The sequence below is a fragment of the Rousettus aegyptiacus genome, unplaced genomic scaffold, assembly GCF_014176215.1.
Source record: "Rousettus aegyptiacus isolate mRouAeg1 unplaced genomic scaffold, mRouAeg1.p scaffold_m13_p_8, whole genome shotgun sequence".
NCBI lineage: Eukaryota > Metazoa > Chordata > Mammalia > Chiroptera > Pteropodidae > Rousettus > Rousettus aegyptiacus.
In genome coordinates, this window is record NW_023416311.1 from 88,931,968 (window position 1) to 88,944,508 (window position 12,541).

At 36.2% G+C, this 12,541-nt stretch overlaps 1 protein-coding gene across 1 annotated transcript in view; it reads left to right on the forward strand.

Moving 5' to 3' along the window:
• The first annotated feature begins 1,994 nt into the window (after positions 1-1,994).
• The window catches only part of TTC33 (tetratricopeptide repeat domain 33), a 39,919-nt gene continuing 29,372 nt past the window's right edge, over positions 1,995-12,541 (forward strand). Inside the window, exons 1-2 of the mRNA XM_016147961.2 lie at positions 1,995-2,277; positions 7,378-7,599. Of these exons, the coding sequence (XP_016003447.2) occupies positions 7,379-7,599 (221 nt within the window). The 5' untranslated portion in view covers positions 1,995-2,277; position 7,378. The remainder of the gene's footprint in view (positions 2,278-7,377; positions 7,600-12,541) is intronic.

Consider the following 12,541-nt stretch of genomic DNA (forward strand, 5'->3'; position numbering starts at 1 on the left):
TTGCCCAGAGAATGAATAATCGGTGGCGGCCGCGACTGCAGCATTTACCCTGGGATAACTCACAGATTACAGTCCTACACTTACTTCCAAATTTTGCCACAAAATATCTCGCTGTCTTTATGATTTTTGCACTGCTGTTGTATATCGATAGTCTTTGGAAACAAATGACATCATTCTATTTATAGCATTCTGTTTTTAGTCATGGTATTTCCATTTACAAAATATAATAATTCGTGATCGCTGAAAATGTTAAATCCTAGATGTTCCACTTTATGTTGCTCCGTGTTTTGAACTTTACCATACTGATCATCATATACATTTCTGTTACATTAGGATTAGAGACAAATTCTGTTTAGAAATAACTCCAAGAACAGTTTTTATATTTTATTTTCACGTTGAAAACCAGTCAGATTTGCTTCAGCCTCAAAGAGCATCATTTATGTTAAATTAAATTAACATTGGCAGTGAGCTGCACTTTTTTTCTAAATGGGAAATGGGTTAAATAATGTGCCTAAATATAAAATACAGTGCTTGAACAAATTTAACCCTCAAACAGTGATTTTTGTCTCAACCAAACTAGTTTTTATTTTATCTAAAAATCACCACCTAAACAAAATATTAAGATATATATCATAAAAGCCAAAGCAGCTACCTTGTATCACTGGCTGCTAACATTGGATTTGGTTAGAATTCCACTAGCGTTAGAATTCAAATAGTATTATATCTTGTATGCAATGTGGCATTGTCAGTCGTTCTAAGTAAAAGTTGTATATCACAAAGAAAGTACTTCAGTTTATAATGCAATCTAACAAGTACTTTCACTTGAGAATCATACCTCATATATAGCAGTAGTACTTCGTACTACCCCCATTTTGTCATATAGAATATGAAAAAGAAGTGTACTGAAAGGTCAATTTTAATAACATTTTTACTGCTTTGTCAAGGATGTTCTTGAGTGATTGCATTTCTTTTCCTATCAGAAGTGTGTGGTGGCGAACAATACAGTGACCACTAGTAGAGTTTATATTGCCTTGATTCCTGCTGAAGTGCCAGCCGCTATCGCTTTTCCACTATCAGTGCAAATGTCAACATTGCCATAAGGCAAATGATGTCTTCAAATTAGTATTAAGATAGTTCTGACTTTCAAAGGGTCCCAGCGACCCTTGGGGGTCAGAGGACCATCTTTGGAGAATCAGTGGTTAATGGGGTAGGGACGGCACAGAAGTTTTTCTTCCAGTAACATTTGGCAATGTCCGAAAACATTTTTTTTGGTCACAACTGGCAGTGGTTGTAACGGATGCTAATGGCATTTAGTGGGTAGAGACCAGAGATGTTGCTAAACATCTTACAGTGCACAGGATAGCCCTTCTTTCCCCAACAAAGAACTATCCAGTTTGAATTGTTATAGTGCGGGGAGAGAGAGAGAGACAGCCTGGTCCACAAAAATGGCCTGCTTTTGCAGAAGAAAGCTACAGTGATAAATTAACAACTTTAGTTTTTCAATTTCCTAAACACTTCCCTATGTTACTTTTCCTCACTTATTTTCAAGCCACGAACCACGGTTTTTTCAGGCAACTTGATTTTCTGCCTGAGAAGCCCACAGTTCAGCCACCGCCCTCCCTGATCTGACCCCCACGCCCTTTTTCAATGAGTTTTCCCTCTGTCCTCTGAGTGTGGCCGGCCTCATCAGCTAGGGTGTAAAGTGCTTTAGGGCAGAGTCACATCCTAGTGCTCTGAATTTCCTGCAAATCGTTTTCCCACGCCTGGCCGGCTTCACCTGCAGACTGAATGGGACCCGTAGTTTGGTAGGACCCGTAGTTTGGTGGGGTCCGCTTCTCTCCAAGCGCATCTCAGCCTGCGCAGGCGCAGTTCCCCACGCTGCCTCGGGGCAGGCGCCCGCGCACTCCTGCTTGCTGCTGGGAGCCACTGGACCTGGTGACTGGGACTACAACTCCCAGAGCGTAACGGGGTAGGAGCGGCCGCAGTGGCTTTTGGGATTTGTGGTTCAGGGGAAGGAATCGGCAGATGAGAAAGCCTGTAAGAGGCGCCTCTTCCCTTATCTTTTCTCTGGACCTTTCAGACGCCCAGGGTCATCCAATTTCATATCTTGGGAAACCAGGCACCAAAGCTAGGCAGGTCCGAGGTCAGGCATGATGATTTCCGCTTCCGGTGTGCAAAGGGCAAGCGGGATGTAAACACCGTGCCAGGGTAGTGGTCATCAGGTAACTGGGGCTACCTGGTTCGTGGTGGAAACCGGAGGAAAAGCAGGAAAAGGAGGTGAGTGGGTCTTGTGGTTAGAGGATAAAGGAACTTCATAAGTTGGAGGTGAGACTTAACGGGTCTGTGGCAAAGCCAGGACCTTCGGGTTGGTTTTTAGATACCAGCAAGTCTGGGGGTGGGCCCTCCCTTGCAGCGATACCCCAGGTGGCTTCAGAGATTTCTAGGCTGTACTTGGGGCTCTGACCTTCCCTCAGTGATGGGAGGAGAGGAACAGAGCTAGATTTAAACGTAGCCCTAGACGGTCTCTGCAGATGAGGGCGGGTCTAGTGAACTCCAGGGTGAGGGTCAAGGCAGCTTTTCTGAACTTCTTTTAGTTCAGCGGTCCTCAACCTTTTTTGGAACCAGGGACCAATGCTGTTAGGAGAACCTAATGTCCGATGATCCGAGGTGGAGCCGAGGAGGTGATGCTAGCGCTGAGGAGCAGCTGCAAAAAACAGATGAAGCTTTGCTCCCATGGCTCACCTCCTGCTGTGTGTGCTGCCTGGGTCCTAACAGGCTACTGGCGGTACCCGTCTGTGGCCAGAGGTTGGGGTTCCCTGGCGTAATTCGCACATTTTTATTGTTGAAAACGAAGAGAGGTTGCTAATACTGGTCTTTCTCTTGCGGTGACATTTTTGGGGAAATTGTTTCTTGAATTCCTCACCTCTGAATACATCCTTGTACCCAGAAGGTTTCTGTTTTGATTTTCTGAAGATTGTATAAATTCAGTGGTTTCTTGCCTTGGGTGATGCATCCTCCGACACAGTGAAGACAAGCATTCTCTGGCTTGCTGCTGGGTAAAATGTCAAGCAGTCAACTGTAATTGAGCGCCTACTATAGGCATAATGTACCAGCAAAAGAATTTAGAATAATACGTCATTGTTTAGAATTTTCATGGCATTTATTAACTGTAATTCTGCATAAAGTGAGTTTGTGTTGTTTTATGAGTTTAACATGAACCTCATATGATTTACCAATATGATTTTTTTATCCTTGTGAAAAACCTAAAGGTTAAGATATAGGCATCTTGTGCATCTAACTACCGATTCAAGAAAGCCTTCTTTATAAGAAGTTTTAATTTAATGTTCAAATAGCTTTAGAAGAACAGTGAATCATACTATTTAAGGTACCTGAATCAACTCGGAGTGTTAATTTTCGAAGGCAGAAAGTGCGTTGCATATGTTATCGGACTCACCCCCCCCCTTTTTTTTTTTTAAAGCCTGGCTAATTTTTATTCTTTGACATTTATAACCTCCACCAAGTCTCAAGTGTTTCTTCTCTGACATCATGGCATTCTTTGTTTGCCCTCTTATAGCACTTTTCCTGTACTGTAATTGACTATGCTCTTGTGGTCTCCAGACAATTTTGAAGAAAATACAAAACTCTACTGATGGCCTTGGTGACAGATTCAGGCTTTTAAACCTCAGTGGACCCTTGATACTGTTTGATGTCTTTGCTCATCTCTTATTGTTGCTTTTCCTTTCCTCCACAGTGATTATTTCATATCTTTTTAATTCTTTTCATGTCTCAGGTCCATTTCTTTTCCCTTTACTTGGAGCAGATGACTAGCCTCCTATTTTTCTGAGGAATGTGAAGCGTGGGAGTGTGAAATTCGTCATTTTCTTTTTGATTCACTCCTGACCTTGCCTGTACTTTTCATTCATTATTAGCTCTTGTCTGAGAGGAATGTAGTGTTGTCCCACTCTTTAAGGCTAAACTTGTCAATTGCTAGTAGTCACCAGGCCTTTTATACTCATAAACCTCATTCTGTCCTCACTTTCACAGCTTTTGATCTCTAGAAGATTTTAACGGGTTTGTGGAGGAGAATGGCAGAAACACCTGAGGCAACTGGTGTAGCTTTTTGATACATGGTTGAGAATCACCATCTGGGGCATCGATCTGTATGTGTCTTCAGCGTTTATAACAGTGGTTTGGGTTGAAAGACGGGGATGGTAATGGGAGTCTGAATGACCTATTAATTTTTAAAAAATACATGCGGGTCTATCTGTTCTTTTTTTCTTTCTTCCCCACTCTAACCCCTGCTCCCAATAATCTACAGACCTGACAAATGAGTTATAATGTAATTTGCCTTTAGTAAACACCATGTATTTATCTGTATTAATTGCCTCACATTGCTGATTTAGAAACGAAGTTCCATTTGGAAACGAAACCAAAAAACTTAAGTATCTTCATTCTTGTCACCTTTAGGGACAGTCATAACTACAAGACTTCTTTCTTATCTTCAGTTACCTTGATAGCCTATGAGATTTTCCTATGATCCATTGTCTCATGCTGTCCTTACTCTACATCTCTGGACTTCTGTTCCATAGTAACCACACTTCTGTTTTCAACCATTCTTGGTTCTTCCTCTAAGTAAATTGTTACCTTAAAACAGAGGAATCTCATTCTCATATTTTAATGAGTCTAGGGAAGAAAGAGTTTGGCATTGTCCCAATTCCCTAGTATAGTTTATAATCCATTCCTCCTCTAGATTTTTCTAAAAATCCATGCTCTGGTGGAAAGCATATGGTTCATCCATATCAGTCTATACATTTCTTGATTGCTATAATTTATTGGCACTCACTCGTATTCATTAAGAACTTAAGCAGATGACCCACAATTTTCTTACCCCTCCAACTTCTTCCATTTTCTTGGGCCTTTCCATGTGAATGACCTCACAGCCCTCACTTTTTTTGTCCCCTTCCTTTTAGTGATTACTTATACTTTATTTCAGCCATGTGCATCAGCAATGAAGACCTTGATATCTGCTAGAACATATTCACTATTTCATTTTTCTCTGATTCCCACAGTGCCCATTCTTTGATATTTTTACACAGACCTCTGGTTCATTGCTTTTCCCATCTCTCAAGTGGATCAGTCAGTTGATCATAATCTCGTTGGAATCATAGACTCCTTTAAGAATGGAATGAAAGTTTAGATACTCTTCTTCAGAATGCACACAGGCATATAAAAATTTATATCAATTCCAGGGGTTTCTTAGTATTTTGAAGCCCATTCATGTAACTAGTAAGAGTTCTTGGATCTCTCAATAAATTCTTCTCTAAATATTTGTTGAATTCTTCAGGGTTTCCCTTTATTCCATCAATTATTGTCTCTTTCTTATCTCTTATATTTGTATATCATTGTAGATTTACAAAACAATTTAACATTTGTCATCTTTTTGAGTCACCCACTACTGTGAATTAAGTCATTTACCAAGTCTGAATCTTTTAAAAACTTTTTATTGTGGAAAATTTCAAACATATATGAAAAGAGAGAGAAAAGTATAAGGAATCTTATGTAGTCATCACTTCATCAACTGTCAACTCAGCAATCTTTTCATCTATATATTTCCTCTACTGTACCTCCACCCCCACTGATTACATTGAAATAATTCCTAGATTTATAACTTCATGTGAAATGTTTTAGTATATATTCATAAAAGATAGGGGATTTTTTTAAAAATTATTTTTTTAATTTTTCAATCATAATTGACATTCAATATTATATTAATTTCAGGTGTACAGCACAATGGTTATACATTAAATAACTTACAAACTGATCTCCCCAGTAAGTCTAGTACCCACCTGGCGCCATAAATAGTTCTTACAATATTACTGACTATATTCCCTATGCTGTACCTTACACCCCTGTGACTATTTTGTAACTGTCTATTTGTACTTCTTAATCCCTTCATCATTTTCACCCAGCCCCCAAACCCCTTTTCCCTCTGGCAACCATCAATGTGTTCTATCTATGAATCTGTTTAGTTTGTTTATTTTGTTTTTTAGATTGCACATGTAAGTGAAGTCATATGGTATTTGTCTTTCTCTGTCTGACTTACTTCACTGGGCATAACACCCGCTAGGTCCATCCATGCCATCATGAATAAATAGTAAGATTTCACTCTTTTCTTAAGGCCAAGTAACATTGCATTATATATGTGTACCACATCTTTATCCATTCGTCTATAGATAGACACTTAGATTGCTTCCATGTCAGATGGCTATTATAAATGCTGCAGTGAACACAGAGATGGATTTTTTTTTTTTGAATTAATGTTTTGGCTTTCTTCAGATGAATACCCAGAAAGTGAAATTGCTAGGTCATGAGATAGTTCTATTTTTAATTTTTTGAAGAACTATCATACTGTTTTCCATAGTGGCTGCACCAATTTACAATCCCACCAATCGTGCACAAAGGTTCTCTTTTCTCCAAATTCTCACCAACACTCATTTTGTTGATTTATTAATGATAGCCAATCTGACAGGTGTGAGGTGATATCTCATTGTGGTTTTAATTTGCATTTCCTTGATGATTAGTGACCTTGAACATCTTTTCATATGTCTATTGGCTGATCGTATGCCCTTTTTGGAGGCATACAACTCATAGCAGTCTTTTTACCTATATTTCTCCTCTACTGCATCTCTCACACCCACCTATAACATTGAAACAATTTCTAGATATGATATAATTTTGTGAGAAATATTTTAGTATTCATTTCTATTATCATACCTAAAAAACCTTAAAAAACCCCCAATTAATTCCTTAATATCATCAAATATCAAATCAGTGTTCTGATTTTTCCCTATTGTTTAATAAATATTTCCTCCCTATTCGCTTGTTTGAGTCCAGAGCTAAACAAAATCCGTGCATTTTATTCAGTTAGTATATCTTAAGTTTCTCTTAATCTAAGGGTTATCTCCCATCTTTTCTCTGCCCACCATCCCCCCCCCGCCCCCGGCAGTTTATTTCTTGAAGAAACCAGTTTTATTTAAAAAAAATTTTTTTTTCTGTCAGCATCTCTGTCCTGTTATTTAACATGTTCATCTTGATCTCATATTTCTTATATGCTGGTAGAGGCTCGATCTGATTCAGGATTAATTTTTGACAAGAGTACTTCATGGGTAGTAAGTTTGTCACTTTCATCGGGAGATGCATAATATTTAGTTGTCTTTTTTGATAACAGCCTTTGATGATTGTTGCCTAGGTCTACTGTTTAATTAGGAGTTAAAAAATAGTGATAGTTTGATCCTGTTATTCCTTCTTCACCTAGTTGGAATACTTGTATAAAGGGCCAAGGTTGAAATTTAAAGCTATTTCTTTGTCATTTCCCAGAATGGCTTCTTTTGGTTGGAAGAGGAAAATTGGTGAGAAGGTCTCAAAGGTCACTTCCCAGCAGTTTGAAGCTGAAGCTGCTGATGAAAAGGACGTAGCTGAGAATGATGAAGGGAACTGGCTTCATGCCATTAAACGTAGGAAAGAAATTCTCCTTGAAGACTGTGCTGAGAAAAGTAAACAACTGAAGGATGAAGGAGCCAATTTGGCTGAAAACAAAAGGTATGTTTTTAGAGTTTTTGTTTTCTGAACTGCTGTCAGTAATGGGATGAAGAGTTATGAATTCTATAAATTCATATTTTTAAAATGTGATCTAGGTGCTAAATTAATCAAAAAATAAGTTTTAAAGTCACCTTTAAACATTACCATAGAATCTGAAAGTATAAAGGAATCATCAAGATGCTTGTAATGTCTCTGCTCTGTCATCCTTTTTGTTCTATCAAACGCTAAATAAAATGTAATCAAACTTACTGGTTGGTAGGAGATGGCTTCATTTCTGGAAACTTTCTCCTTGTGATATTATGTACCAGATAAAGTAGATGTTTCCTGAACAGCTTCGAGGGTGTGTGTATGCATATATGTGTATATATATGTATATATGGAAAAAGCAACAATACATATATGTATGTATATGTATATAAACATATAAATATATACATATAAATATATACATATGTATGCACATATGTAAACATAAATATATACATATACATACATATGTATTTTTTCACACATATATAAACATAAACATACATATTTGTATTTTTTCACATATATAGAAACATTTGCATATATTTATATGTACATATGTATAAATTTATTTACATATATACACATATATGTCTTTAGTTATTTTTTTCCATTGACTTGTAATATACTTTAGTAAATTCCATTTTGGTGCATAGGAATTTGATAACAGCATCCTTTATTCTTAGCCCTTCCTAAGCTAAAATCTTATACTTGTATACATCCTTTTTTTCTTTTCTTCTTTTCTCTTTTTCCTTCCTTTTAAAATTCCTTTCCTCCTTTCTCTGCATAGCTCTTTCAGTGGGATCAAAAGTCATACTTCCATAAATCAATTGGAAAAGGACAAGTTGTTTAGTAGGTCGTACAGAGAAAGCTAGAATTCTGTATAGAGGAAACTAAAATGATCTTTATCTAATACCACATACAAAAATAGACTATAGCTATCAAAAATCTCAGTGTGAAAGGTTAAAAATCTACACAATTAATAAAAAAAATAGAAGGTATCTTTATAACTTATAGGTGGAGAAAGACATTTTTCATTTTTAAAAATTTCAAACCTGTTATAGTTGAGAGAATAATTAAGTCTCTCTTATTCCCTCTATCCAGATTCAAAAATTCTTAATAATTACTTTATTTATCGCTTCCCACATAGAGGCACACACATAATTGTATATTGATAATTTTTTTGCTGATCTATTTGAAAGTACATTGCAGACATATGGTGCCGGGCCCCTAGTTCAGTATGGTTCTCCTAAGGTTAAGGATAGTCTCGTCCCAAACACAATAACCATCAAGCCTGTGAAAATTAATAATTCTGTAATGTAATATCCAGTTCACATTTAGATTTCTCCAATTTTCATCTAAATGTCTTTTGCAGTGTGTGTTTGTTTATTTATTTGTTTGTTTGTTTGTTTGTTTGTAGTATTTTTTTAAACCAGGATCCAAACAAAGTCCACACATTTGGTTATTATGTCTATTTAGTGTTTACTTAGGACCTGTACTTTTATCCCTCATAACATTGGCTTGTTGAAGAGTCCAGACTAATTTTTTATTAGATTGTTTCCTTAATTTGTTCCTCTATCTCATGTATTTATTGTAAACTGAAAGTTAGATGTCGAGATCTGATTACACATTTTGGGCAAGAATGCTTCATAGGTGTGTTTGTGCTTTTTGTTGCACCACACAGGGAGATAAATGACATGAGGTTGTTAGTAGCGCAGCCATTGGAGAGACCTCGTGCCTATGTCAGTCTGCTATGTATAATATTTGCTGGAAGCCCTATTTTTATAAAAGTCTTGAAACTTTTATCTTCAGTGAAGAAAACATAGTAGGAAAATTATACAACAACAGGAAGGCTTTATTTGAACTAAAGATATGATTTTTAGAAGACATGCATATGATCAGCAGGAATAGTATCTGAATAAGTTATTGGTTCAGACAGAATACTCTTCATATCATCCAGAGATCTAAAATTAGGCCTGTGTGTTTTTGACTGGTTATCTTCCATGTGGTATTGAAGAGTTTTAGAAATTTGTTCTCTTTTTTTTTTCCTTAGTTGATCAGGGTGGTTAGAAGATTACTTGTTAATCATTTTTGTCATAAATGAGTTAAAGCTGAAAAACCAATATTTTAGTTTCTAGGTCTATTTTTATTTTTTATTGTGGGTGTAATCTTTTTTTAAAAAAAACATATTTTAGTATATGTGCTGCTGAAGTGAGCACTTTTACATATATTTTAACATAAAACATAATATGTTGCTTGAGCTATAATGTATCAGCATTTCAAATTGGGAATGAAGGGTAGGAAATAAATAACAATCAAGGACAATTAACAGCTTAACAGCTTAATTTTAGATTTAATTCTCATTTCTGTTATTTTAGATACTAAAATTTTTCTCTTGTAGAACTTGTGAGATTGACCATTCTGTCTTAGTCAGAAGAAAACCAACTGTAAATTTTCCACATTTATGAAATCACTTTCAGAACATCCATAAAACATCTTTAGAAATTCTTGTAAATGCCTGTTAAAAGTTCATTAACTTTGTTTTTTTTTTTTTTTTTTTTTTTTTTTTTTGCTTTTTTCTCTAGACCACACTAGTGTGTGAAAGGGAAAAGCTATTCAGTTATTGCCATGGGATTCCCTCTGAATTTCTTGTGGTAGAAGAGATATCAAATTTGTAGACAAACAAAATAACTCTTATTTTTTTGCCCGCATGTCAAAACATTGAGTCATTTCACTAAAATCAGCTGGTTTAGCTGCTTTATTTTGAATGGAGACAATGTGAGATTTCTTTTTTTGCTCATTATCATTTGTTTTAGAGTAATGTGTATACAGCTTTAGAAAATAACTAAACAAAATTTAAGGAATCTAGTGGAATTGAATAGTTCGACAGCTCAATGCCAAAAATAGAAATAATAGTTTAAAATATCTAAGAGAATATGAAACTTGATTGAAAAATAATATGAAAAGTATAAAATAATATAAAGTGAAATAGTAAAGTTAAATTAAAAAAGTGAAGACTCGGTCTTTACATTCCAAATCAATGTTATCTTTTATCACTCATTTTCACTACATTTTAGCCCACTGACCTTTCTTGTGTTTTTCAGTACAGTTCATATACAACTTTATCTTATGACTTCCTGTATGGAAAGCTTTCATCTCCTGTTTTCTGATGTCTGTCTTTTTGTTCTTCAGATCTCTTCTTACATGTCGCATTCTCAGCAAGCCACCCTCTGACTACCCAGTCCGAAGTAACACCCCATATTCCCTCTTTCTCCATCACACCAGCATTTTTAATTCTCTTTTAGCATCTTTTCCTTTTTGAAACTATACACTCATTTAATTGTTTTGTTTACATGTTATTTGTCTGTCTTCGGTAGAAATGTAGGGATTTTGTCTTATTTACTGAATCTTTAGCTCTTAGAACAATATGTGCTACCTACTAGGCTCTCAGTACGTATTTATTGAATATAAAGCTGCTGTTTTTAGCTATATTATGGTTAAATAGTTTTTTGTGGATTACCCCTTAGAACACAGTATTATGAGAATTTATTTTATATCCCAACCACAAAGGGCCTTTGGGAATAGAATTTTCTTTTACCCTCCTCCTGCTTCACTCTTGTATATGTCTCATTGCTTTTCCCATAACCCATACTTCTTCCCCTTCTCTTCCAAGTTGTTTTGTGTGTAAAAGGCTTTTATTTACATAACAGGAAAATAATGACAGGTTTTACAATATACTGTGTTAAAGGCTTAGGCCTTAGAGCCAGATGGCCTTGTTTTTTCATCCTAGCTCTGCCATTTATTAGCTTTGTACTATTAGGCAAGTTATTCAGCCTCTTTGTATTTAGGTTTCTTCTTCTGAAATATATACCTATCACATTGTGATGATGAAATGAACTTATCTATATAAGGTACTTAATATGGTGCCTACCACATAATAAGTACTCAATAAATATTAGCTATTATTGTTATAATATTGTCAATTATTCTGTATCCTTTATTGATGCATTTTCTCACCAGCAATATTGTTTTCTCCATGGGGTTCTTGTGAGGCTGAAATTCAGTGATGGATATAGAAAGACTTTAAAAATTAGGTGTGGACTTCAACTTGCAGCTAGGAGATAGTATCAAGAACTTGACCTGGACAGCTCCAAACAACTAGAAAATTAGACATAAGATATGAAACAACTATTTTCAAACATTGACTAATAGTCAGCATTGGACTCTGATCTTTGAGGAAAGGGACACGAATGAGGTGATCCCTATGATTTCCCTTCCTGTTTACCTGAAGGGAACTTCCTGGCTATAAGGAAATGAGTGGGAAACCAGACAGACCTTAGTGGTCTTGCCGAGTTGAGGAGATGGAGATGGCTTTTGGAGTGGCTAAGGCAGCTAGAAGTTGTGGAATACTGTACCAGAAAAAAGGGAGCTACTCAGAGAAAGAGCTCCAGCAATCTGTAGGAGGTCCCCTTGAGTATTTGTTGAACATTAGGCCATGCAACTATGGGGAAAATTTTACAAGTTCATGTAAAATGGCTGGGGAGTTGCAAGTTGAATTATTCCCAGAATTCATACAGACAAAAGAGATAGATGTTCAAGCTTCAACCACCCAGAGTGAAGAGTCTTCAGTGGTCACCAGGAACATTAACTGTCCCCAAGGAGTCTACTATGCCTTAGTAGAACGACTACGCTAGACCTGTCCTAGCAGAGCTCAAAAACAGGTTTTGAAGGGTTCAAACTGATACACAAATTACTTAATCGCATGTCAGAACAGAGTCAGAAATTTAAAGATAGTCAAAAGGATAACATTTACAATATCCAGCATCTAATAAAAAAATGCCAGGGAGGAGAAAATTGTAACCCATAAATAGGAGAAAAATTAATCAGTAGGAATAGATTGAGAAATGACATAGAT